The sequence below is a fragment of the Equus asinus genome, chromosome 12 (genome assembly GCF_041296235.1).
Source record: "Equus asinus isolate D_3611 breed Donkey chromosome 12, EquAss-T2T_v2, whole genome shotgun sequence".
Lineage (NCBI taxonomy): Eukaryota > Metazoa > Chordata > Mammalia > Perissodactyla > Equidae > Equus > Equus asinus.
Window position 1 is genome coordinate 7564384 of NC_091801.1, and position 24535 is coordinate 7588918.

The window sequence follows — 24535 nt, forward strand, 5'->3', positions numbered from 1 at the left end:
GAGTGTTTTGCATATTTTTGGGCTATATGCTGGGTCAAAGGGGACAGGCACTTGGAATTTTGATGGACGCGGTCTCTGCAGCGCTCTCCCCCTTGCAGTGCATGACAGCGTGTCTCCTCCCTGCTTGTCCATGTGGGTGTGACAGGTGGATTGTCTGATATTGGGCAATCAGAACAAAATGCAGAAATTCGGCATGGGGGTTGTTATTCCTCACCCCTGATACCAATTTGTGATTTTTATCAAGAGAACTGCATGTTCCCATTTTTGACTTCATAATAAGTAAATGCTGTCAATCTGAACTCATAAAGTACACTTATGTTAATAAAATACTACATTTATTGTTCTATATATCGGGGTTCTATGTAAGATTTCATTTGTAACTTGGTTTCTGCTTAAAAATATCTGCTTTTTATAAATGTATGTTTTTTGAAGATAAGCAGTTCCCTGTTCCCTAAACCAATCACTATTTCTTTATCTTTGCTCTTTCCCCAATTAGCTTCCCTGCCTGCAAATTCCATTGTAAAAATGGGCTCTTTGGTTAGGCTCCTGTCATCTCACCAGCCAGATGACACTGCTTTTGAATGCCCTGGAGCCTTGTTTTATCCCGTTACGGGACGCACACAGCCCTTCAGTTACATTAAAGTCATGTATGAAGCTGTTCTCTCCTGTTTTCTAGATTGTGCTTTCTGGAGATCAGAGGTTGCTTTTTATTCTGCCATTTGATTCCTTGCATAATGCCTTACACATAAGTAGGGATTAAGTATGTATTTGTTGGTTTGAATTGGAGTGAAATTTTTACAGTTCGATGGTTGAAAATTATAAATCAAAAACAATATCTTGGATGGCCTCTTGTTGGATTAAAAAATATGTCTATTTAGTGATGAAAGTTGAACTTGTACCCACTGATTTAATTCTTATCCTTAAAGTGCAGACTTATGTATCTATATGTGCACCTCAGAAGTAAGTGACGTTCAGTAAAAGCCAAGCAAGCTATCCTTCAAAGGAACTTTCCCCTGCAGGCAGGAATTGAATCAAGGGCAGTTCATCGTGAATTCGTTATCCTAGAATTTCCTTGAGGTTACTAGTTAAAGGGATCTTGGGTTTAATGACCTGACGTGCCGTTGTTCTGTATGGAGGCTGGGGTTCTGTGCTTACACATGCTCATTTACCTGTTTTTTCCCCCTCTACTTCAGTACCTTTAATATTGGTTTGTGCATCTATCTCTTCAACTAGTTTTTTTGGTTTTGGGGGCATTTTTTTGAGGGTAGTGACCAAGTCCTTGCATTTTTGTAACCAACATAACAGATTTATGTATAGAAGACCTGGTAAATGTTTGCTAAATATTTTTAAGTTAGATGCCTTTTTCATTTTTTTTAAAGAAAAATATATTTTAAAACCTTTAACCTTCTTATGTCGCTTAGACAGTAGAGATTTGTAGACTGTTAAGCCAGTTGGAAGCTGTGTATAGCAGACGATCCATCTTATTGCCACAAGGTGGCAATAGTTGAGTGGAGAGTTGGTTTTCTGCTTTATGACTGTTTCTTAACGGTAGGGGGTGGCGTGTCACTTCTCAGCACATCGGTTGAAAAATGGTTTGGAAGAGTTTTTGAGGCTACGCGTTAAGATGGAGAAGAATAATAACCTTTTACTATTTTAGCTTATTTATGTAGAATACTGATGTTGCACGGCAGTTTACAGTTTTATTTTAGCAATATATTAGATGGATTTCATGCAAATTTTTTAATGTAATTTTTCACTTTTTAATGAATACTTCTTATTGGCATTTTTTACTTCAAAAGCTTGAATATTCCAGAAGATAGAATATTTAAGTCAGGTATTTTGTCCTTTTGGACACTGGAAATATCCAAAATATAGCTTATTTAAAGGATTTATTTCAATATAAGGGGGAAAATTCTCATTTTTAGTGTAAGTTTTAAGTCTACTAAATTCATATGGTGGAAATATTATATACTTTTATTTGACCCTTTGTTTTCTCACTAACTTTATATTGGCAACTGAAAAACATTAGACCAACGTATTAAAACTAATATGTAAAGGAATGCTGAAAAATATTTCTGAGTTTAACCATGGTGGCAGCTAGTTTCTACGTTAGAGAATTCTAGATAAGCTGTCTCTGAGTTAGTAATAAAAATCTTCTGAAATGTTTCATTTCACAGTGGAGTCTAATATTTTCAAAGCATGTTTAGAGGAAATGACCAGTTAATATAAAAACAATGAAAAAGTGAATTGAGGTAGATAGAAATCTCTAGGAAAAGTAGGTTTTTATCAACACCTATAGTATGCTTGTTAGTGGTACTATACACTTCCTGAAAGAAAAGATGAACATATTCTGTATGTATTTTGTTTCGTGGGTGGTCACGTGATCTGATCACACCCAGTCAGACTCTTTTATTCTTTTCAAGTCAGCATTAGCTTTCACTATCTGTCTACCTTTCTTAACTCTCACTTTTTTTTTTTTTTTTAAAGATTTTATTTTTTCCTTTTTCTCCCCAAAGCCCCCCGGTACATAGTTGTGTATTCTTCGTTGTGGGTTCCTCTAGTTGTGTCATGTGGGACGCCGCCTCAGCGTGGTCCGACGAGCAGTGCCATGTCCGCGCCCAGGATTCGAACCGACGAAACACTGGTCCGCCTGCAGCAGAGCGCACGAACTTAACCACTCGGCCACGGGGCCAGCTCTTAACTCTCACTTTTGCTCGGAAATCTCACTCCCTTCTTGTAATGTTTGAGTTTTGTTTTATTTTTCTTTTAAAGGTTATATTTGTCTCTTTTAAGTACCTTAATTTTTTTAACATGATTATAGCTAAATTTGTTTTTAACTATTAACATTAAATAACAGGAAAGAAAGGGAACTGTCACATTTGAGTGGAACCTGGTTTGTGGGATTTGGAATAAAATTAAACAGTGTTGATTCGGTTTGGGTTTTGCCTCTCTTTTTAATGCGTTGGTAACTGGCAGACAGTGAGTGGCAGAATCCCAGCCTGGAAGCTGGCAATTCAACAATCACCTCTGGCCACTTACCCAAGTTGAGAGGGTTGGGTTCTACCAAAAGAGATGTGTACACACTGGGGCAGACAGAGTTTATCCCAGAGAAATGAAAACTTACGTTCATGTGAAAACCTGGACACAGATGTTCATAGCAGCTTCCTTTGTACCAGCCCCAAACTGGAAACAGCCCAGATATCCTTCAACTAGTGAATGATAAACAAACTGTGGTACATCCACATCGTGGAATACTACTTAGCAATAAAAAGGAATGAATGGTTGATACACACAGCAACTTGAATGACTCTCAAGGGAGTTATGCTGAGTGCAAAAGCCAGTCCCAGGGACCGTCTCTGTGGTGTAATGGTTAAGTTTGGCACAGTCCACTTCAGCAGCCTGGGTTCGCAGGTTCAGATCCCGGACATGGACCTATACCACTTGTCAGCCATGCTGACACATACAAAATAGCTACATACAAAATAGAGGAAGACTGGCACAGATGTTAACTCAGGGCACATCCTCCTCAGCAAAAAAAAAAGAACCAGTCCCAAAGGGTTGTATACTGTGTGATTCCGTTAATATGATATTCTTCAAGTGGCAAAATTATAGAGATGGAGAACAGATCAGTTGTTGCCAGGAGTTAGAGATGAGGAGGGCAGAAGAGAGATGGAGAGTTATAAAAGGACAACATGAGGGATCTTTGTGGTGATGGAGTGGTCCTGTAACTTGACTGTGGTGGCGAATACTTGAATGTTCGCATAGGAAAAAATTGCTTAGCACTGAATACCCACACAGCTGATTACCTATAAAACTGTACACTCTGAATACTATCAATGGATTGCATCAGCGTCAGTTTCCTGGTTGTGATATTATACTATGGTCTTACAAGATGTCGCCTTTGGGAGAACTGGATAAAGGGCGTAGGAGATCTTCATGTATTATTTCTTGCAGTTGCATGTAAATTTACAATGATCTCAAAATAGAAAGTTTAATTAAAAAAAAAAAAGATCATGTCACTAGTCTGTCAGGTCCAGCACTGGTAAGACCAGTGAATTCCATAAGCATGAGCCCGTTATCCCACATCGTTTCCTGGGAAAAGATTTCTTTGGTTAGAAGCAGTGCCGAGGGGAATACCATGATCATGAATAAGACATTCTCCAAGTTCACGGATGGTGGTTTTGGTAGAAGCTTTGTGGGCAGGAAAGGCAAATCCATGTTCAGAGTAAGTGTCTGTTCCACTGATAGTGTGTCACTGTCCTTTCTATATGGAATGGTCCCGTGTAATCAACCTGCCACCAGTGGCCGGCTGAGCCTTCCAGGGAAGGATGCTACATTGGAAGCTTAGTGTTGGTCCCCACTGTTGGCAGATTCATCATTTAGGAGTGGCTCTAGCCAGATCAGCGTGGGTGAGCAGAATTCAGTGTTCCTGAATCCGTATATCCATCCCACAAAAATTCAGGGGCCTGCTACCTTGGTGAAATTTCTAGTTGGCCAGTGATCTGGGGCATGTTGAGATACCCCTCCTAGCCCTCAGGCAGAAGCACATCCTGCTGTCATGGCAACTTTGTTCTTGAAGCCATGTGGTGGGCGATCGGAGTGGCTGGGGAAAGAGGTTGACTGACATCCACAGGACTGGGTGTTTTATCCCCTGATTATTGAGATTCTTCTCTGCTAAAGAAATCATTCGCACGTGACTCCTTTATGTTCTCACTCTGTGCCCATTCAGAGAGGTCTGTCTGCATATCTCTTTCCCAGACCTTTTTGTCATCTATTTTCCAGTCATGTTCCTTCTAGATCCCTGACCATCCGGCAAAATCGTGAGTCACTTCTCACAAATCAGTGTAGATCCAGACCTTAGGCCATCTTTCTTCTCAGGCAGTGATCACTCAGGTGCATGACCCAAAGTTCTGCTCACTTGGGGCTGTTCCTTTACCACTGTCCTTCAGGGCTACCGTAACTCTGCCCTGAGTCACCCGTAGGGTCTGTCACAGTCTCTGTTCTACTCTATGTCTGCCACAGGTACTTCCAGGCACTCCCGCACCTGCCGGATTGTAAAGCCCACGTAATAGACCAGCTTGCTTGGTAGCCTGGACCTGCTGCAGAGCCTTATCTTATTTTGGGCCTCACTCATAACTGGCAGCTTTTGGGTTACTTGGTAAAAGAGTTGGAGAAGTATGTGCAAATAAGGTTATTTGTTGCCTCCAAGATTCAAAGAGACCCACTAGGCATTGTGCTCTTTCTTGGTGGGAAGAAGGGTACCTTGACATCGCCCGGACCATTGGCCCCCTAGGAATTTCACCAAGGCTCAGCATTTCTGTGGTGTTTGTGTCCCACTCTCTGGCATTTATGTGTCTAACCATGCATCAAGAGTACTTGCAGCTTTCTGCTTCCAAGTCCAGTCATCACATAGAAAGGACCAGCATGATGTCCAGAGGAATGGAGTGGCAGTGAAAGTCCCTGTAGGCTAGATTTACGGGGTAGAGCTGGAGAATTAATGTAACTTTGAGGTATAGAGTCTTTATTAGCAGGTCTAGAAAAAGAAAGCATTTGTTAAATCAGTTATTGCATGCCAAGTGCTGGGGGATATTTGATTTGCTCCAGCCATGAAATCGCATCTGGAACAACAGCTGCGGTTGGAGTTACCACTTGATTAAGTTTATGAGAATAAGTGGTCATTCTCTAAGACCCAACTGTTTTCTGCAGGGCCACATTGGCAAGTTGAATGGTAGTGTGGTAGGAATCACCTCCTTGCATCATCCAAGTCCTTGATCGTGGCGCTAAATCTGCAGTGCCTCCGGGAATGCAGCGTTGCCTTTGATTTACTTGTTTGGGACATAGGGGAAGTTCTAGTGTCTTCCACTTGGCCTTCCCTACCTTAATAGTCTTCACCCCACAGATCCAGGAACTAACGCGGGAATTCTGCCACTTGCTGAGCATACCTCTTCCAGTTGCGCATTCTGGAACTAGGGACACAGCCACAGAGCAGCTTCAGGGAATGGACCTGAGTTAAAACTCCGTTTATCATGTGACTTCCATAAGCCCCTGTTCTAGCTGGTGACAAATTGGGTCTTTAAGAGTTAGTGTCAGTTCAGATAGTCCCTGAAAAGTCTGATTATTTCTTGTTCTCCAGTGGACAGTTACCCTGGTAAATATCCACAGCTCTCTTTGGGAAAGCTGGGAGAAAGATTGGCGGTACAAATTTTTGGCTACGTAGCAGGATCCTTCCTCAAGGGGACATGACCACCTCTTCATTCAAAAGGCTCGGGGTTGGGAATTGGTTCAAGTTTGGGAATTGGTTGAGGGGCCATGACATTCACATGTGGTGATTCAAGTCAGACTTCTGTTCACTAGAGCTAGAGTTTTCCCATCTATTTCATCTTTAGGGACACGATGGTCAACGAGCCAACGCCAAAGAGCTCTACAGGTCAGACTGTTCTGATTACTGCATGGGCTCTGCTGCATCAGGATAACCGTGCCCACCGTGTTGTTGGCAGTAAGTGCTGACATTCCTCCTGCCAGTTCAAGATTGCATCATCTCCATTGAATTCAGGGAGCTCTTTTTGGCAGGAGTTCCTGTGTTAGTCCTTGCCTACGGAAAAGAGCCACCACACAGCTCTTCAGGAATGCTGGTGCTCCCCTCACAAATGTATTTCTCTTAGCCGTGGTAAAGTGGGTATCTTACAGATTCCCCTGGGGGCCATAGTAAGGAGTAGTGAATAGATCATAAATAACAGATCCATGCCAACATTCTGTTCTCTCCAAGCCTTTGGGTACCTTTGTCTGTGGTATACTAAGGAAGTTCTGATATTTCAACTTCATCTAGTATAGTCTATCTTTCGGGTCAGGTTTCATTCAACCAACCAAGTGAACTATTAAAAGCTATTCCCAGCCACTTAAGCTAATGTATTATATGTGAATCTCTGCTTAGTGAGCCCATATTAGTAAATTTGGCCCAAGGCAATACTGTCTTCCTCTCACCCTGATCTGATTCTACAGGATCCATTCCTCCACATATCCCCAGTTTCTGTTGATATAAATTAGCAAAATCATGCAATTCTTCGGGTGTATTGCAGCTCCTCATGGACTCCACTTTGTACCTACCTCGCCCCTTGGGGTTGGCCGAGACTCAAGTTTGGCTATGGGTCTAATTCGATCCCATAGAACTTTCTGTGATGATGGAAGCGTCCTATAATATCTGTGCTGTCTGTGTATGGCTACCAAGCATTTGAAGTGTGGCTAGTGCAATTTAGGAACTGAATTTTAAATTTTACTTAATTTTAATTAATTTAAATTTAAATAGCCACATATGTTAGTAGGTGACATATTGAACAAGGCCGGTCTAGAAGCAATAAGAAGTGGCAGCAGTGGGTGCTTAGGAGGCTCGGCAGTTCCTTGCAGGTTCTTCAGGGTAGACCATTGCAGGTTCTTCAGGAGAGGGGACACTCACCTGCTCAGATGGGATGGAGGGGCTTCTTCTACTGGCAAAGGACACTTGGCAGGATTTAGGGGATGAAGTCCCCAGGTTCGTCAGCATCTGCCCATATGTCCCATTCTGATTTTCAGGATTCACCATCTTCCTAATCAAGGCCCGAACTTTCGGATTAGAGAACCTGTAAAATTTGAGATTCAGTTTGGGTTGTCATTCAGCCATCTGCAGGATTAGACTTTGGGTTTGTTTTTTAGAAATCTCAGTCCTGAAGGCTAAAGGAGATAAAGATTTCCTTTAGGACAGTCATAGATGCTTTCAGGTCCCTTACATTAACCTTTAGCTGGGAATTTAAAGCCCTGAGGTTGTCATTTTCCAGTGCACTTAACAGCAGACAGCCAACACTTTTATACTTCTGTGTTTTGACCTGATTGATCCAAGGCAGCAAATACTTCCTCACCACCAAGCCTTGGCTTCTGTGGGCACGCGGCTGCAGGTGTCTACAGGTGGTAATTTACAAAACTGCTTTGCTGCTGCACACCATGGACTATCAGAGCCCCTTATCACTGGAAATAGGGTCATGAATGCCTTTAAGTTGAATCAGTTCAGATAACCCGTCTGCAGGTGGTATTCCTGTGGAGGCTTTTTGGTGGTCTCTTCTCCTTGTGTTCACAGCCTTGTCCTAGGGACTTTTTTGAGTACCTCTTTATGAGCCAGTTCCTGTCCTGGACATTTTTTCTAGATTTTATTTGTTTGTCTTGTCGTCGTGTTTCCATTGCGCAGGGTCAGAATACGAAGTAGAGGTAGATAGCAGTAGTGTTTGATATCAGATCTCTGAAAGTGATTTTTGCAGTAGCCTTTTATGTCACTGATCTCTGAAAGAACTTTTGACTGGTGTGTTTGTTTAACATTGAAATGTGGGTGCTGTGGAGAGGGAGGGTACCATGGGTAGGATGGAAATTGATTTCAGAAGGTTCTTTTTAGAATAGTCAGAAAATACACTTATCCTATTTTTTGATTTGTCTTTTTTTTCTAAGTGGCCTTGGGTTATTTAATCTCTGTAAGCCTCAGGTTCCTCCACTGTAAAGTGGGATGCTCATGCTTTCTCTTCATAAAGTTGTTATTTGGATTAAAAGCCCCCGGAAGCATAAATGTATGCTTCCGTTTTCTTCTCAATCCCCTTGGTTCTTTGGGTTGGCATTTGGAAACTCTTAAGTATCCTCTGTTTCAGCATTTTGAACTTTGTATACTTATGCATCACTTGTTTCCTAAAAATACTTCCTCGCTGTTGTTTTAGTTTTCCCTTTCCCCTAGACTTCCCAACTGTTGCCTTCGGTGTCTTGCATGGAGCAGCCCCCATTTTGTTTCACTCGTGCCTAGCTGCCATCCTGAGAAGATGGTACTGCAGTTTGGCGCTTAACGAAAGTCTCCTGGAAGTCTAAATTACTCTCTTGGGGATGGGAGGGTTGCACTGTTTATGATGTATTTTTCGGGGCCATGTCAGTGGGAAAAGGAGGGGCAGCCTATGGTCCCTGGTGTCAGTTGTCATCTGCCCACTTCCTCTCTCTCTTCCCAGCTACACTGCAGACACCTCAAATGGAGGGGCCCTTTACTTCTACTTATTTTCAGCAATTTAAGTTGAGCATTTATTGCCTTTATTGATGAGCAAGACGCAGTCCCAGGCACTGTGGCCAGTACGAAGATGAAGGATGGCTGACGCACAAGAGCGTGGGGAGGATGTGGCGTTGTGAACCTCTCAGGAACCTTCTCCCCGGCAGTCCTAGGTGAGCGCCCTGCCCCAGCGCCTTGGCTTTCCTGCATGCTGCCCAGGGCTAAGAATATACACCAGAGGTTCTAGGAACTGCCCAGCAATAAGGTTGAGAATTTCTCACAATTAAATTGAATTAGAGGAGTTGGGAAAAATGGTTCTTAGTGGATTTTCTTTTGCTTTCTTTTCTTCTCACCTTCTGATTCTTTGTTTCTTGCACTGGTCTTCCCTCAGCTAGGATGTCTTCTCCAGTGCTTTCTCTACTGCCATCCTCCTCCACACCCCAGCCCACTTCTCTATCCCGTTCTTTTTTTCTGTCTTGGGAATTGCTACCCCTCCCTTAAGACTTGTCAAACATCACCTCCCCTGTGAAGTCTTCCCTGATCCCCACTGACAGTTAATCACTAATGTTTCTCTCTTTTCTTTCACACGAGAGAGCTCTATCATAACAATCAAATTGACATTATTTGTTCACTAATCTGCTCACACCACTAGACAGTGAACCTGGCAATGGCTAACAGATGTTTGATGGGTAAATGAATGGATCAATGAATGAATAATCAAATACACAATCTCTGTCCTCAGAGGATTTACACTTTATGGGGGAGATAGATACATCAGTGACAAACTGCAGAATAAAGTACAAATATATGTGTACTATAAGAAAAATGCTATATATTTTAAGTTTTAATTTTTCCAGAAAGGCTTAGGCTTACCTCCTTAGCTTTCTTCATAGTGGATTGGAGCCTTGAAGCAGTTACTCCAGATTGCACAGACTTTCTTTTTTTTTTTTTTATTTTTTTTAAAGATTTTATTTTTTTCCTTTTTCTCCCCAAAGCCTCCCAGTACATAGTTGTACATTCTTCGTTGTGGGTCCTTCTAATTGTGGCATGTGGGATGCTGCCTCAGCGTGGTTTGATGAGCAGTGCCATGTCCACGCCCAGGATTCAAACCAACGAAACACTGGGCCGCCTGCAGTGGAGCGCGCGAACTTAACCACTGGGCCACGGGGCCAGCCCATAGACTTTCTTTTTTAAAGGCCTCAGTGCTAGCTGGTCTCAGAAACCCTATTCTGTATACACTCCTGGTAGCACACAGCAACCGACACACTGTTTGCCTTTCTGCTTGCAATCCAGGCTCTTGAAATATACATGAAATGTAAGATGCTGGTGTTCTTACAGTAACATGAACACCTCCACTTTCTACAAGATCCCTGACCTAGTTACATCGTAAGATTATATATTTATGTAACCTTTTTTAGTAGTGAACAAGACAGACATCTCCTTTTCCATCTTGAAGTATAGCAAGAAAGACAAACATTTAATAATTAATTTTAACTGTGATGAATGTTACTAAAGAAATTGTATGGTACTGAGTTATAGAGGATCTTAGAGCAAGACATTTAATCTAGATTTAGAAGTGTCCCACTACCAGAATAGTTAGAGGTAAAGTTCCATGCATACAGCTGTGTGCCTTAGCTTTGAGTCAGACAGCTTCTGTCTGATTAGAAACCATAAAGGCCTCGTTTGGTCCCAGATTGGGTCTCTCTCTCCGCTTCCCTCGCAGCATCCGTGACCATGCGGCTGACAGCTCTTCTCTGAGAGCGCGACAGACAGAAGGACAGACACTGACTGATTCTTCAGCCTCCTCTTGTAACCGTGTTTCTCCCTATGTAGCATGATCGCTCTCCTGCTACTGTGATATACCTCTATTACAGGGGTTTCTGAACTTTTTGATCCTGCCACTTCGTTAAGAAATTTTTAAGCATCATGTTCTAGTATTTACTTTAAAAAGCTATGTGTATGTTACTGCAGTACAATTTTTATATGCATTTTAAAGCATTCACAAAAATAAAACATTTTGTTTTTTAATTATTCATTTATTTTTTCATGTTGAAGATTGGCCCTGAGCTAACATCCACTGCTAATCTTCCTCTTTTTGCTTGAGCAAGATTGTCGCTGAGCTAACACCTGTGCCATTTCTCCTCTATTTTGTATGTGGGATGCCACCATGGCATGGCTGATGAGTGGTGTGTAGGTCCACGCCCGAGATCCGAACCCACAAACTGAAGTGGAGTGCACCGAACTCAACCAGTCAGCCGCGGGCCGGCCCCCAAAGTGAAACATTTTAAAGGTGAAGTGAAAGAACACAGAGCTAGATGTTGGGACGTTTTCTTCCTTTGTCCTGGGTTGTCCTGGAGATCGCTGCTCTTCCATAGGACTGTCCTTTCCTGCCTGCTGTCCAGATTTGTATTCCTTCATCCCGCCTCCTCATCTTTCAGTGGACAGTCTCCTCTTTAATCTTCTCTACAAGTACTTCCTGCTTGCTTCCTTGGTCCTTTTGATAACACTACTTTCCTTATGACCTTCCCTCGTGTAGGTTATGAATGGGTCTCAGGACCGAGACAAAAGTTGTCACCTTAGTTCTTGCTTTTCAGTACCGTTTCAGACTACTGTTCTGTGAGAAATTCTGCAGAAAGGCTCCTTGGTAGAAATCTTCTCATTTCTTTCCGTTTTTTCTTCCTCTGGCTCACAGCTCTTCTCTTTTCCTCTTCATGCTTGCCGGCTTTCTTGGCTTCCGCGTTTACATTGATGACTTTACCACGACCTTGGCTGACAGTTTTTCAGTGTCGTATTCTAGGACCTTTATTTCCGCTTCCTTTCAGTTGCAGATATACCATGATTTGTATATCATTATCACTTGGAATGGCCTTATCTTCCAGTTCTCAGACCCATAAGCCCTTTCTCGGACCAGTCTTACCCTTGTCCTGTTCTCAGTTCTTTAATCACACCTTGATCTACCAGCCTGTCAACTTCTTTTCTGAGTCTGCCTCTCTCATACCCAGTCTGGAACCACTTGGCAGCCATTCTGATATCCTAGAATCTCACTCCCTCTGATACTGTGATTTATAATAAGAAATATATATTTGTCTCCAACCCTGTTGCTGGCAGAGAGCTCCTAAAACCCCTGGAATTTCCTGTGATAAGAGCATTAAAGGTGTCTTTTGTGTTGTTAATGAGGCACTTTTGGAAAGCCCTCAGGTAACCTAAGGATGGATGCTGGTTACCTGGGGACCCAACCTGTGCTTAGAGGGTTGGAACTGTCATTCCCACTCCTGACCTCCTGGGAGCAGAGAGGGGCTGGGAGTTGAATCAGTGGCTAACGGCTAATGATTTAATTAATCATGTCTGAGTAATGAAGCCTCCATGAAAACCCAAGGGGACTGGGGGTGAACAGCTTCGGGGCTGATGAACACGTGGAGATGTGGGTAAGTGGTGCCCGGAGAGGGCGTGGAAGCCCCGTGCCCTTTCCCCATGCCTTGCCCTGTGCATGTCTTCCATCTGGCGGGAAACACCTGCTTCTGAGTTATATCTTTTTGTAATAAACTGGTAGTCTAGCGAGCAAAGCATTTCTCTGAGCTCGGCCAGCTGCTCTAGCAAATTAATCGAATCCAAGGAGTGGGTCTTTGGAGCCTCCTCCCGTCTACAGCTGGCAACCTGGGCTTGTGAGTGGCATCTAAAGTGGGGCAGTCTTGTGGGACTGAGCCCTCGCCTGTGGAATCGGATGCTCTCTCTGGGCAGACAGTGTCAGAATTGAGTTGAATTGTAGGACACCCAGCTGATGTCAGAGAATTCCTTGGTGGTGTGGGGGATCCCCGCTTCCCGACATTGGAATCGGTGCAGAACCCTGTACTCCCTTGACCTTTGGCCTTGCCTGCCATCCGAGACCTCGCTTGTGCGACTTACATTGCTCTTAGATCTGGCCTGCTGTGTGCTGCTGGGTCCGCTTAGTCCAGGGTGTTCAACCAGATAATCTTTTGTTGTGGGGGCTGGTCTGTGCATTGTGGGGTGTCTAACAGCATCCCTGACCCCTATCTGATAGATTCCAGTAGCACCCCCAGTCATGACAAGCAAATGTGCTTCCAGACATTCCCAAATGTCCCCTGGGGAGGAGGGAAGCAGGGTGGAACCTCACTCTGGTTGAAAACTACTAGGTTTGTCAGTAAAACTTGGTGGTGACTGGGTCTATAAGAAATTGATTAATTGTTTTTTAAGTATTTTGGTGACTGGTTTATTGACTTTGTTTAATTATTTATTTATTTTTGCTGAGGAAGATTAGCCCTGAGCCAACATCTGTGCCAGTCTTCCTCTATGTTGTATGTGGGTCGCCGCCACAGCATGGCTGACAAGTGGTGTAGGTCCACACCCGGGATCTGAACCTGCAAACCCGGGCGGCCAAAGTGGAGCACGCCAAACTTAAGCACTAGGCCGTGGGGCTTGCCTGTGATTAGTTCTTTAAAAAGCTTTGTTTTGGGGAGTACTTGCCTACTGAGGCACTGTTTGAGGGCTTTGCGTATGGGCATGTATTTATTTAATCCTCAGAGCAACCTTGTACAGTAGGTATAATTATGACCCATTTCCTAGCTGAGTAAGGGGCAGCACAGAGTCGAGGTGCAGTGCCCCCGCGCAGGGCTGCTGAGGACTAGAGCCAGGGCGCCAACCTGCGGTCAGACCGCAGAGCCTGCCAGTAGGAGCCGCCCGCTCCAGTCCCACTCTGCCTTGCTGAACAGCCGTCACTTTGAGTCTTTGCTGCGTGTGTAAGTTGCCTGTTGGTGCAGAACACACCATCCCAGACTTTATTCTCCTCTAGACAACGTGTTCAAAAGAAATGTTTTTTAGAGAAAAAACATCGTATAGTATTTAATTTGCCAGGGCAACAAGTGCCTTATTACTAAGTATTGTGCACTTGGCCTCACTGCCTGGTATTCTGTGCTTGACGGAAAATTGCTCTGCGTATATTCTTTTAATTATCCCTGTTGTTTTCTTCCTCTCCTCTCATTCCCACTCTCTCTTGTTCCTGGCATGGCTGAGTCGCACACTTTCTGAGCTTCTTCAGGACAGAGGCTGACTTCCACAGCTTCATCCTCTGTGTGCATCATTAGCTGCACTCCCTTCCCTCGGCTTCGTTGATTCCCACTCTTTCCATGCTTGCCGTCTGCTGGAAAGGTGTTGAAATCTCTTGTGTGCTTTGTGTCTCCGTTCTGTTCTCTTCCATACTGAGGGTGTGTCATGTCTTCACTCATTCTTCTACCATCATTTAATGGGATTCCAGGAGGGAAAGAGATGAATGTAGGTACTCACTTTGCCATCTCGACCTGCTAATCCGTTTATTTTCATAAAAGAACATAGTTACGGGCATAGCATATTGCTTAGAGTTGAGCAAACAAAAGCTGTTGCAGCGTGGTTCATAGAAGGGAGTCACTTTATAATTACTCGTCAGAGATGCATGTTGAAATTTTTTGGCTAGCTAATATGAAGTAAAGTACATATAGCATTTCATTGTTTTTGTTGTTACTGTTTGCATGAAAAGAGGAAGCTGAGTAGGATATTGGCTTCCATTTTTAATATTTATTACTTTATAAAATTCTTTTTATATTTTAGAGTATTTAAGAATTCCTACTACAAAAATTTATAGGTATCCAATTTTTTTTAGTAACAAATGCAAAGATAGATCCAGAGAGGTTAAATGACATATGCATGATTTTTTAGCTATTTAATGGCTGAGCCGGTCATAGAACTCAGGTTTCTTAAGTATTTCTGTTATTCTGCTATATTGTTTCCTTCATTTTAAGGGTTTTTTTTTTTTTTTTGGATGAGGAAGATTGGCCCTGAGCTAACGTCTGTGCCAGTCTTCCTCCACTTTGCACTTTGGACAGCACCACCTGATGAGTGGTGGGTAGCTCGCTCCTGGGATCCGAACCCGCCCACCCAGAGCCCCCCGAAGCGGAGCAAGCGCCACCAGGCCGGCTTCCCTTTTAAGTTTTTAAACAATGTTTCTATCTACTTTCCGTCTTCTGAGGCAACTCGTATTTAAGAACCACTGTTCAGTGTGTCATGAGCTTTGAGTGGCAGGTCTGGTCCTCGGGTGGGACGTGAGGCGGCTGACCGGGTGACAGCTCCTGTTTCCTTTAGCACTGGGAGCCTCGGTTCCAGGCTGTGTGTTAAATGTCCTCCTATGCATGACAGCTATAATGTGTGTATATATGCTTAATATGTATTAAAAATTTAAAGTAATACGTAGTCTTTATGTTCTAGATGTTCTGTAATAACTAATATAAGGAAAAAATAGTTCTACACAGAAATTACTAGTGAGCATTTCATGTCTTTCTCTTGAGGGGTTTATATCTCTGTATGGTATCACTGTGAACATGTAAATTTGTGTAAGTATGTATGTGCAATGTTATTTTTTTTTTCATTGAGTTAATGATAGGTTACAATCTTGTGACATTTCAGTCGTACATTATTGTCTGTCAGTCGTGTTGTAGGTGCACCACTTCACCCTTTGTGCCCACCCCCCACCCCACCTGTCCCCTGGTAGCCACTAATCTGTTCTCTCTGTCCACATTTTTAAATTCCTCATATGAGTGGAGTCATACAGAGATTAGCCTTCTCTAACTGGCTTATTTCACTTAACATAATTCCCTCAAGGTCCATCCATGTTATGTGCAATGTTATTTTTAACTAGCTGCCAGATAGCCAGTGTTCCCTGAAATTTGCTGGGAATCGCAAACCTCACATGTGCAAAACTAGCTTACTCTGCTCCTACGCTGCTCTTCAGCCCCTCCCCGGCTCCCCTCTGCCCTGCCTTTCTATGGTCAGCTGGCGGTCAAGTCCTTGCTGTGCTATTTGGTGAACAGTTCTCCATGCGTTCTTCCATATTCCTATGACCACTGCTTCCTGTCGGCCCTTGTCATCTCTGTATCAGCTCATTGGTAGAGCTTCTCAACGCTTTACCAACTTCCCACTTTTTTCCTCTCTGTGGTCCATCTTGCATACTGCTGCTGAAGTTTTCTTTTTAAAGCAAAGAACAAGTACCGTCACCCCATTAATGAGAAACCTCTTCATTCTCCGCTGCTTGTAGAATAGCGTCCCCTCTTGCTCTGACTCTGACACCTGACACCCGCCTGCTCGCCCTCGCCCGTGCTGGGAAGCCTTGTCTAGGACACTCTCCTTACCCTGCTTGGATTCCAGATTCCACCCTGGGCCACCGCATCTTCACCATCCCCCACCAAGTGCAGATGCCTGCTTCTCTCTGGCTCCTCTTCAAGAAGGAAGGGGAGGAAGAGGAAGTTGAAGAGCATGGCTGGCTTTTTTTTTTCATGAGGAAGATTGGCCCTCAGCTAACATCCATTGCCAGTCTTCTGCTTTTTTTTTTGCTTAAGGAAGATTAGCCTGAGCTAACACCTGTGCCAGTCTTCCTCCACTTTGTATGTGGGATGCTGCCACAGCATGGCTGGTGAGTGTAGTAGGTCCGCACCTGGGATCCGAACCCACGACCCCAGGCGGCTGAAGTGGAGCATGTGGAACTTGAACCACTCGGCCACAGGACTGGCCCCCATACCTGGCTTTTTAAAGCAAAATTCCACTTCAGTGTTTTTTATTATTGCTATACAATGGAAATGTAGAGCAAGCTGACTTTTAAAAATTTCCACTGGAAGATTTTATTATACCTACCGTATTATACCCTTATATTGAATTATATGCATATAAATATCTCTTTTCACACTTAGGGCTCTCTGAAAAATGTGGAATCCTTCGCGTCTATGCTGAGACACTCTCCTCTGACACAGATGGGACCTGCCAAGGATAAACTGGTCATTGGACGGATCTTTCATATCGTGGAGAATGATCTGTATATAGATTTTGGCGGCAAGTTCCACTGTGTGTGTAGAAGACCGGAAGTAGACGGAGAGTAAGTAGCAGCCCTTCCAAACACTTTGAGGGTGTTTAGAGAAGTTGGGATACCTCGAGAGTGTTAGTGCACCTAGGCGATTTTTGAAAAGATACTTATTTCTTTTGATAACAGTACTAGAAGAAGAAGCTGAAGTGCTTAAAAAATACTTTGTTAGGGGCCGGCCCCATGGCCAAGTGGTTGAGTTCGTGCGCTCCGCTTCGGCGGCCCAGGGTTTCTATGGTTCGGATCCTGGGCGTGGACATGGCACTGCTCGTCAGGCCATGCTGAGGTGGCGTCCCACATGCCACAACTAGAAGGACCCGCAGCTAGAAATATACAACTATGTACTGGGGGGCTTTGGGGAGAAAAGGGAAAAATAAAATCTTTAAAAAAAAAAATACTTGTTAGTCGAGTTAGGCCAGGTTCATGTCTTCTTAAAGCACTAAGAGCAGTTTTGGGGAGGATGTGAGTGTTCATCCTGCTGTTAAGCTGCTCCGTACCACAAGGGGAAAACCAGCTTTGTAGGAGGAGGTGCTGCTCAGGCCCTTTTCCAGCAGCCCTTCTCGCCGCCTTGTCCCACAGTCTCTTTCCCTTCTCAGAGAAGCTCCTCTTTCTACTCCTTCACGCTCCTTCCTCTCACTCCACCTAATTCTGATGCTTTATTATTTTCTTTCCGTATTATGTTACATCTATTCTCAGGATTATTATTTTTCTTATTATATGATTTCGTATAAACAGAATTCATTCTGTTTATAGACTGTGTAGATAAAGATATTTATGAATATAAATCTGCATTGGGGAAACCATGAAGGGGGGAGATTTATGAGTAGAATCTCAAGAGTGAGAGGAGATGTTGAACTAAGATTCTGAGATTGAAGACAACAGCAAACATGATGGAAATGATTTTTTTGCCATCAATCCATTTTTAAAGTGCACATTTTTTTAGATTTTAATATTTCTGGTATCAGGATGCATCTTACAGTTGATGGTATATCAATTTAATTGGCAGTACTTTTTCTTCTTAATAGTACAGAAAATGATGGTGAATCTAATAATCACTGGCGTCTTAGGTAGGATGGGTGACATGGTTAAGAAGTTTGTGATGTTTAAGAATGAGCCGTGTTGTAGAAATGAAGAGTCTGTTGCAGACCTAAGCGATTAGTTACGAGAGTGGGTTGCCTCCCTCCTGACGGCGCTGGACCTCCAAAGGTCCAGTCAATGGCTGGGCTCACCCGGTTAGGAGCCGTGAGCTCATCTCCCTGAGGCTGACTAGGGCCTGACAGACGTAACAGAAACACACATTTCCTCAGAGCAGTCATGTGTGGGTAAGTGTTGAACAGCCAGCTCTCCGGTAAAAAAAACCCTGATTTGGGGCTGGCCCCATGGCCGAGTGGTTAAGTTGTCACGCTTCGCTTGGGCGGCCCAGGGTTTCGCCAGTTCAGATCCTGGGCACAGACATGGCACCGCTCATCAGCCCACGCTGAGGTGGCATCCCACATGCCACAACTAGAAGGACCCATAGCTAAAAATATACAACTATGTACCTGGGGGCTTTGGGGAGAAGAAGAAGAAAAAAAAATGCCCTGATTTGCCTTTTTCTGTGGCATAAAATATTCCCACCATGGCCAAGTTGAGGTTTCCAATGTGAGATTATTGAATGCGGAGTTGGGACCACCTGTACAGTCAGCTCTCCCTAGCTGGTGCCGTCTGGCTCCAGTCCACCACCGCCTCAGATCCTCAGAAGCTGTATTGTGTCTTAGTGTGGCGGGTGGTATAAATCAGGGCATACCTGGAAGAGAAAGTGGACTTCTTACGCTGCCTGCCGTGAGAGACACTGGCTCAGGCGTGACTGCCTTACTCTATCAAGTAACATACAAGATTAGTCAAAAATGGTAAGGTGTAAAGAAATATCTAAGTAGGATGTCTGTCAATTCAGATTTTAAGACTGTAATCTGTATCTACTGTGTACTAAATTATTGAAAGGATTAAATTAGATAGTGTCTGTAAAGATTTAGAACAGCAACTGGTATAGTAACTGTATGCTACTACTGTGATTGTTGTTCTTGAAATCCTGGTGACGGGGTCTTTGTGAACTAATGATGGTGTCCCTCAAGAATTCCTCTTGAGGAGGGTGATGCAGACGGCGGGTGTGAAGATACGTGGCACTAAAGTTATCCTTCAAGAGAGGCATCCTGAGCTCTTGGGTGCTTCAGCAGGAGCTGTAACAGATGGTTTGTCATTAATAGGACACGTGTCGGTACTGGTGCTTACCAGAGGGCAAGCGGGGAGGGAGGAGGGTGAAAGGGTGACAGGACCCATGTGGACGGTGACGGGTAATTAGTCTTTGGGTGGTGAACCTGACATAGTCTGCACAGAAACTGAAATATGATGAGGTACACCTGAAATTTGTATAATGTTATAAACCAGTGTTACCGCAATAAAAAGAAATCTCAAAAACAACATGTTGGATTTCAAAAGAAGAAAATGTATTGGTAATTTAAAAATGAAGTACTGTTTTATTTTACACGAATAGCTTCCCTGGTCTCCTCCTTGTGGTTAGTAGGCTGTTGCTCACGCTGGCAGGTGCTTCCCCCTTGCAGTGGCCACCCTTGTTCCTATGACCTGACACGCAGCCGGAGCACCAGGTATGAACTCTATAAAAACGCATGTTTCACATACATCTGCTGAGATAGGAACATTTCACCTGCACAGTCAAGTTTATTATAAATTGCAAATGCCAGTGACTTACTTATTTCTTTATATTTGTGTATGGAATTTTGTTTATGATGTTTCTTTCATGGGTTTTTGTTGTTATGGAAGGTAATTTTAATGTTTTGGAAAGATTCTATAAATAAGAGATTTTTTTCTTTTTTTAAATGAAGTTGCTATTGAATTAGTTTTAGCAAGAAAACTATAAAGATTGGGGGGGGGGCCCAGAAATCATACAAACGTGGAAGGAATTGCTTTCCAAATGTCTTTCTGTTCTTATTCTGCTGTGCAGCGCCTGACCCTGGCAATCCCAGACGTTGCGGTGTGGGTCATGTTTCTGTACGGAGATGGTGCAGAGCTCTGGCTTCTCCTCGGCGAGAAGGCCTGACCTTTTATCAGAGTATTTGCATTAACTGCTTTAGGTTATTGTCTTTGAAGTGTATGTGTATACTTTTCTTATGAGTCCCCGCTTTGACCTACCTTCCCTTGAAGCAACCTGTGAGTCAGAGGGCATCTACTTGATTGCGGAATGTGGAACAGTTTCCCATCATGTCAGCCTGCCTGCCTTTTTCTTTAGACATTTCTTCTTTAATTATTGTCATTAATACAGCCCACAATTTCACAAAATTTGTCCTAGCGTGGATTAAGATAGTTTCCTTTCCTTATTCCCATCTGATAATCATAATAGCTGGTTTTTTGAAAACTTACATTGATGTCTTGTATATATTGTCTCATTTATTCCTCACAGGAAGCAAAGAAAGTTGATGACATTATTCCCATTTTCCAAATGAAGACAGTCAGTCTCCGAGCGTAAATGATGTGCTGCAGGGACACGATGGGTAATTGACAAAGCAGGGATTCAGACCCTGGGCTGTGTGTACCCAGTGCCCGTCGATGTTCTTTTCCCTCTACTGTGCTCTCTAAACCCCATCATATACAGTTACTAAAGTGTCATAAAAACTCCTGAGAGAGTCTCGCATATGAGCCAGTTTCACGCCAGGCCCCTTGAAGGCAGTGTGGTGGTGAGGCTCCGTGGAGGTCTGTTACAGAGTGGTGGGCAGCCTGGGAGATGGTGTCCGAGGTGAGGTGTGTGTGATAGTGTTCCCACCAATAAGCTGTGACCAGCGGCTCCAGGCTTTGTTTCAGATTCGATGTGTGTGTATCATAATTATGGTGGGAGCTGTAGTCACAGAAGTGGTTAGTAACTTGGGGTTACATGCTTGGTGTTATTTGGGAATGGTATATTTCAAAAAAAGTTTATTCTGTAAATGGTAGAAAGTTGACTCTTTATACATGTAATACTTAATTTTTAATTATTTCTTTTTTAAAATTCTGTCATCTACTTTCTTTGAACCTTTTAGACCTAAAGTAGTTTAACTTGGTTTTTTTATTTTTGTTTTTGATGACCCAGGGTCATAATTATAACCATGAATTTCTGTATTGTGTCATAATTCAAATATAGAGAATTCTTGCTCCTTAAGCACATACGCCCTAGTTCTGTAGTTTTGGTGTTTCACCTTTGGGTGTCATCTTTCTTTTCTTGCCGTTCTGCCTGTGTCTGCTTTTTTTTAGCTTTCTTAGACCTCTTAATTTTCTTCTCCTAATATGCTGATGCCTGGGAAATTGCTCACCAAATTTGTTGTGCTTAAAATAAGAAGAACTAGTGTTGCAGTAAAAGCCTGGCAGCCTCTCCTCTAAGTGAAGTGCATGTGCTTTAGTACACGGACTTCAGCACGTACTTTGACAGCTCCTGACTCCTCTGCTTGGCTCTCACTGGGTTCTGTGAAGACCCGATGTCACCAGATAGCTGATTCCTGATAAGTGAAGTGTGCCTGGGTTGGGGTTTTGCCTGTGTGATGCCCTCGATGGGGGGCTGTCACACATCAGAGCAGTGTTTGTTGAGCCAGTCAAGGTGTTGAGTGTTTTGGACAGGAGTAGCCATCGTGGTTGAGACTTTAACACCTTCAGTAGGAACAGTAGCAAAAATAAGATGAGATTACTGGATCTCAGATACTATTTGACATGGTGCCGGTTCTTACAGTGAACTTGTAAGTAAATGAGTAAATTCCTTAAGAACATTCTTAAGTTGAAAGAATTGCCCTGTGCCATTGATTAGATTGGTTGGCCTGGAAGATACTTGTAATACATTTATCAGTTTCAAGAGTTAAGCTGCTTCACTGGCATCTTCCAGAAGGGAGCTTAGACCCTTGTCTGGTGCCCTGATTTTTGTGCCGCTGCCAGGGGACACCTCTGCGTCACCTGGCTCTGGTGGCCAGAAGGGCTTGTGCTCTAAATACCACAGGACTGTAATCAACAGAGAAAGAGATCTTAAACAGCTCCCACCCCAGGGCGCAGCAGGCGGTTATGGACCCAGGAGCTCGATCTTTCTGTGAAAGAGGCCTGGTAGCTATCTTCGTAGCTGCAGCCTGAGGGGCAGGCTTGTAATTTAACACACATCCAAGGGCTGACTGTAAACCCTTCCTGAGACCTTAGGGGGCCAGCACTATCTTCGAACTCTCATGCTCCAGAGTGCCAACAGCTCTCAGAGGGGAGCTCTTATATGTGTCTGGTGCCCTGATTTTCATGGCTGCCATGCAGGGGATACCCCTGGGTCACCTGGCTCTGGTGGCCAGGGGCTTATACTTGTGGTCCCACAGGACTATATATATCTGCGTACTTTAAAAACTGCTGCCTGAGGATCTGGCTTCCACTCAGTCTGAACATAGGTGCTGACTGAGATCCTCCCCTTTGGGGCACTGACTGGTCTTGGCACACCCTCAGCTACTGGGAGCTGTTAAGAATTAAACAGGCTGCTTGGACAATCACAGAGGTTTGAGAGACAGCCAAGAGCTGGGGCAGGGTTGAATGATAAGATTCATCTCCTACACAAGGCCAGCCCTTCAAGACTGGGCTATTTCATCTAATACCTAGAAACCAACACAGAGGGTCAAGCAAAATGAACAGAGGAGTATGTTCCAAACAGAACAAGATAAAACATCAGGAAAAAAACCTTAGTGAATGGGAAATAAGTAATTTACCTGACAAAGAGTTCAAAGTAATAGGCATAAAGATGCTCACTGAACTAAGGAGAAGAATGGATGAACACAGTGAGAACTTCAACAAAGAGATAGAAAATATAAGGAAGTACCAAACAGAAGTCATAGAGCTGGGGAATACAATAATCGAACTGAAAAATACACCAGAGAGGTTCAACAGCAGACCAAATGAAGTGGAAGAAAGGATCAGAGAACTTGAAGACAGGGCAGAGGAACTCACCCAGTAAGATCAGCATAAAGAAACAAGAATGAAATAAGGTGAAGACAGCTTAAGGGACTTATGGGCCAACATCAAGCAGACTAACATTCACATTATAGGAGTCCAAGGAGAAGAGAGAGAGAGAGAGGGGCAGAAAACTTGATTTGAAGAAATAATGGCTGAAAACTTCCCTAGCCTGGGGAAGGAAACAGACATACAGATCCAGGAAGCCTAGGGAGAAACAAATAAGATGAACCCAAAGAGACCCACACCAAGATACATTATAATTAAATTGTCAAAAGTTAAAGACAAGGAGAGAATCTTAAAAGCAGCAAGAGAAAAACAACTTGTTATGTACAAAGCCCTCGCCTCCCCCCCGCCCCCAGCCCCCATAAGACTATCAGCAGATTTTTCAGCTGAAACTTGCAGGCCAGAAGGAGTGGCACAATATATTCGAAGTGCTAAAAGAAAACAAGTTCCAACCGGGAATACTCTGCCCCACAAAGTTATTCAGAATTGAAGGAGAGAGAAAGAATTTTCTAGACAAGCAAAAGTTAAAGGAGTTAATCACCACTCAACTAGCCTTACAGGATATGTTAAAGGGAATTCTTTAGGCTGAAAAGAAGCAGCACTAAATGGGTACAAGAAAACATGAAAGTATAAATCTCACGGCTAAAGATAATTATATAGTAAAGGTAGTGGGTCAATCACTTATGATGCTAGTATGAAGGTTAAAAGACAAAAAGTAGTAAAAATAACTATAATTACAGTAATTAGTTAAGGGATATACAACATAAGAAGATGTAAAATGTGACATGAAAAACATAAAATGTGGGGAGTGGGGAGTAAAAATGTAGAGCTTTAGAATGCGTTCAAACTTAAGTTGTTATCAACTTCAATTAGACTTATAAGTTATCTGTACACCTCATGGCAACCACAAAGAATTAAGCTGTTAATTATATTAACTTTTTAGAAAATAAACTGGGCCATGGTACGACTTTTCACTCAGTGAACATTTAATAAGTAGCTGTTATGTACTGCCTCCATGTTTAATGCTAGCCATGTACAGATTAAAGACCATCTCTGGTTTCAGGGCATTGATGGTTCAGTCAGAGAGCTAGAGAAGTAAACCAGTATATCCACCACAGATAAGTTCTATTTACTGTATTCTGCAGAAATGGAAAAGGGGGGACTGACGATTCGGTCTGCTTGTGTCAGAGAAGGTTTTCCAGAGGAATTAACAATTGAATTGAGTTGTAAAAGATGGTTAGCAGATTTAAAAAATGCATAAAATGAGAGGGAGCTGCACGTGCAAAAGTTTTAAATGAGAGGGAGCTGCACGTGCAAAAGTTTTAAGTGAGAGAGAGCCTGGCTCTTCTGGGAACTCCGGCAACTTAATTGGCATAAGTGTAAGAGGAGTGATGGGAGAGTGGGAGATGGGCTGCAGCCAGATCTTCAAGGGATTTATATGCCATTCTGAAAAATTGGGGCTTTATTCTGAAAGTGGTAAAGAGCCGTTAAGATATTGTAACAGGTAACGTGGACCAGATTCGTGTTTCACTGAGACCATTCTGGCAGTGGATCTATTAGAAGAATGAAACTGGAGTTAGGGAGGCTAATGGGGAAGCTTCTGGAAAGAA

General features: G+C 43.2%; 1 protein-coding gene across 1 annotated transcript in view; it reads left to right on the forward strand.

Moving 5' to 3' along the window:
- Positions 1 to 24535, forward strand: part of MRPS28 (mitochondrial ribosomal protein S28) — a 100182-nt gene that overhangs the window by 4445 nt on the left and 71202 nt on the right. Inside the window, exon 2 of the mRNA XM_014861842.3 lies at positions 16768 to 16949. Within this exon, the coding sequence (XP_014717328.1) occupies positions 16768 to 16949 (182 nt within the window). The remainder of the gene's footprint in view (positions 1 to 16767; positions 16950 to 24535) is intronic.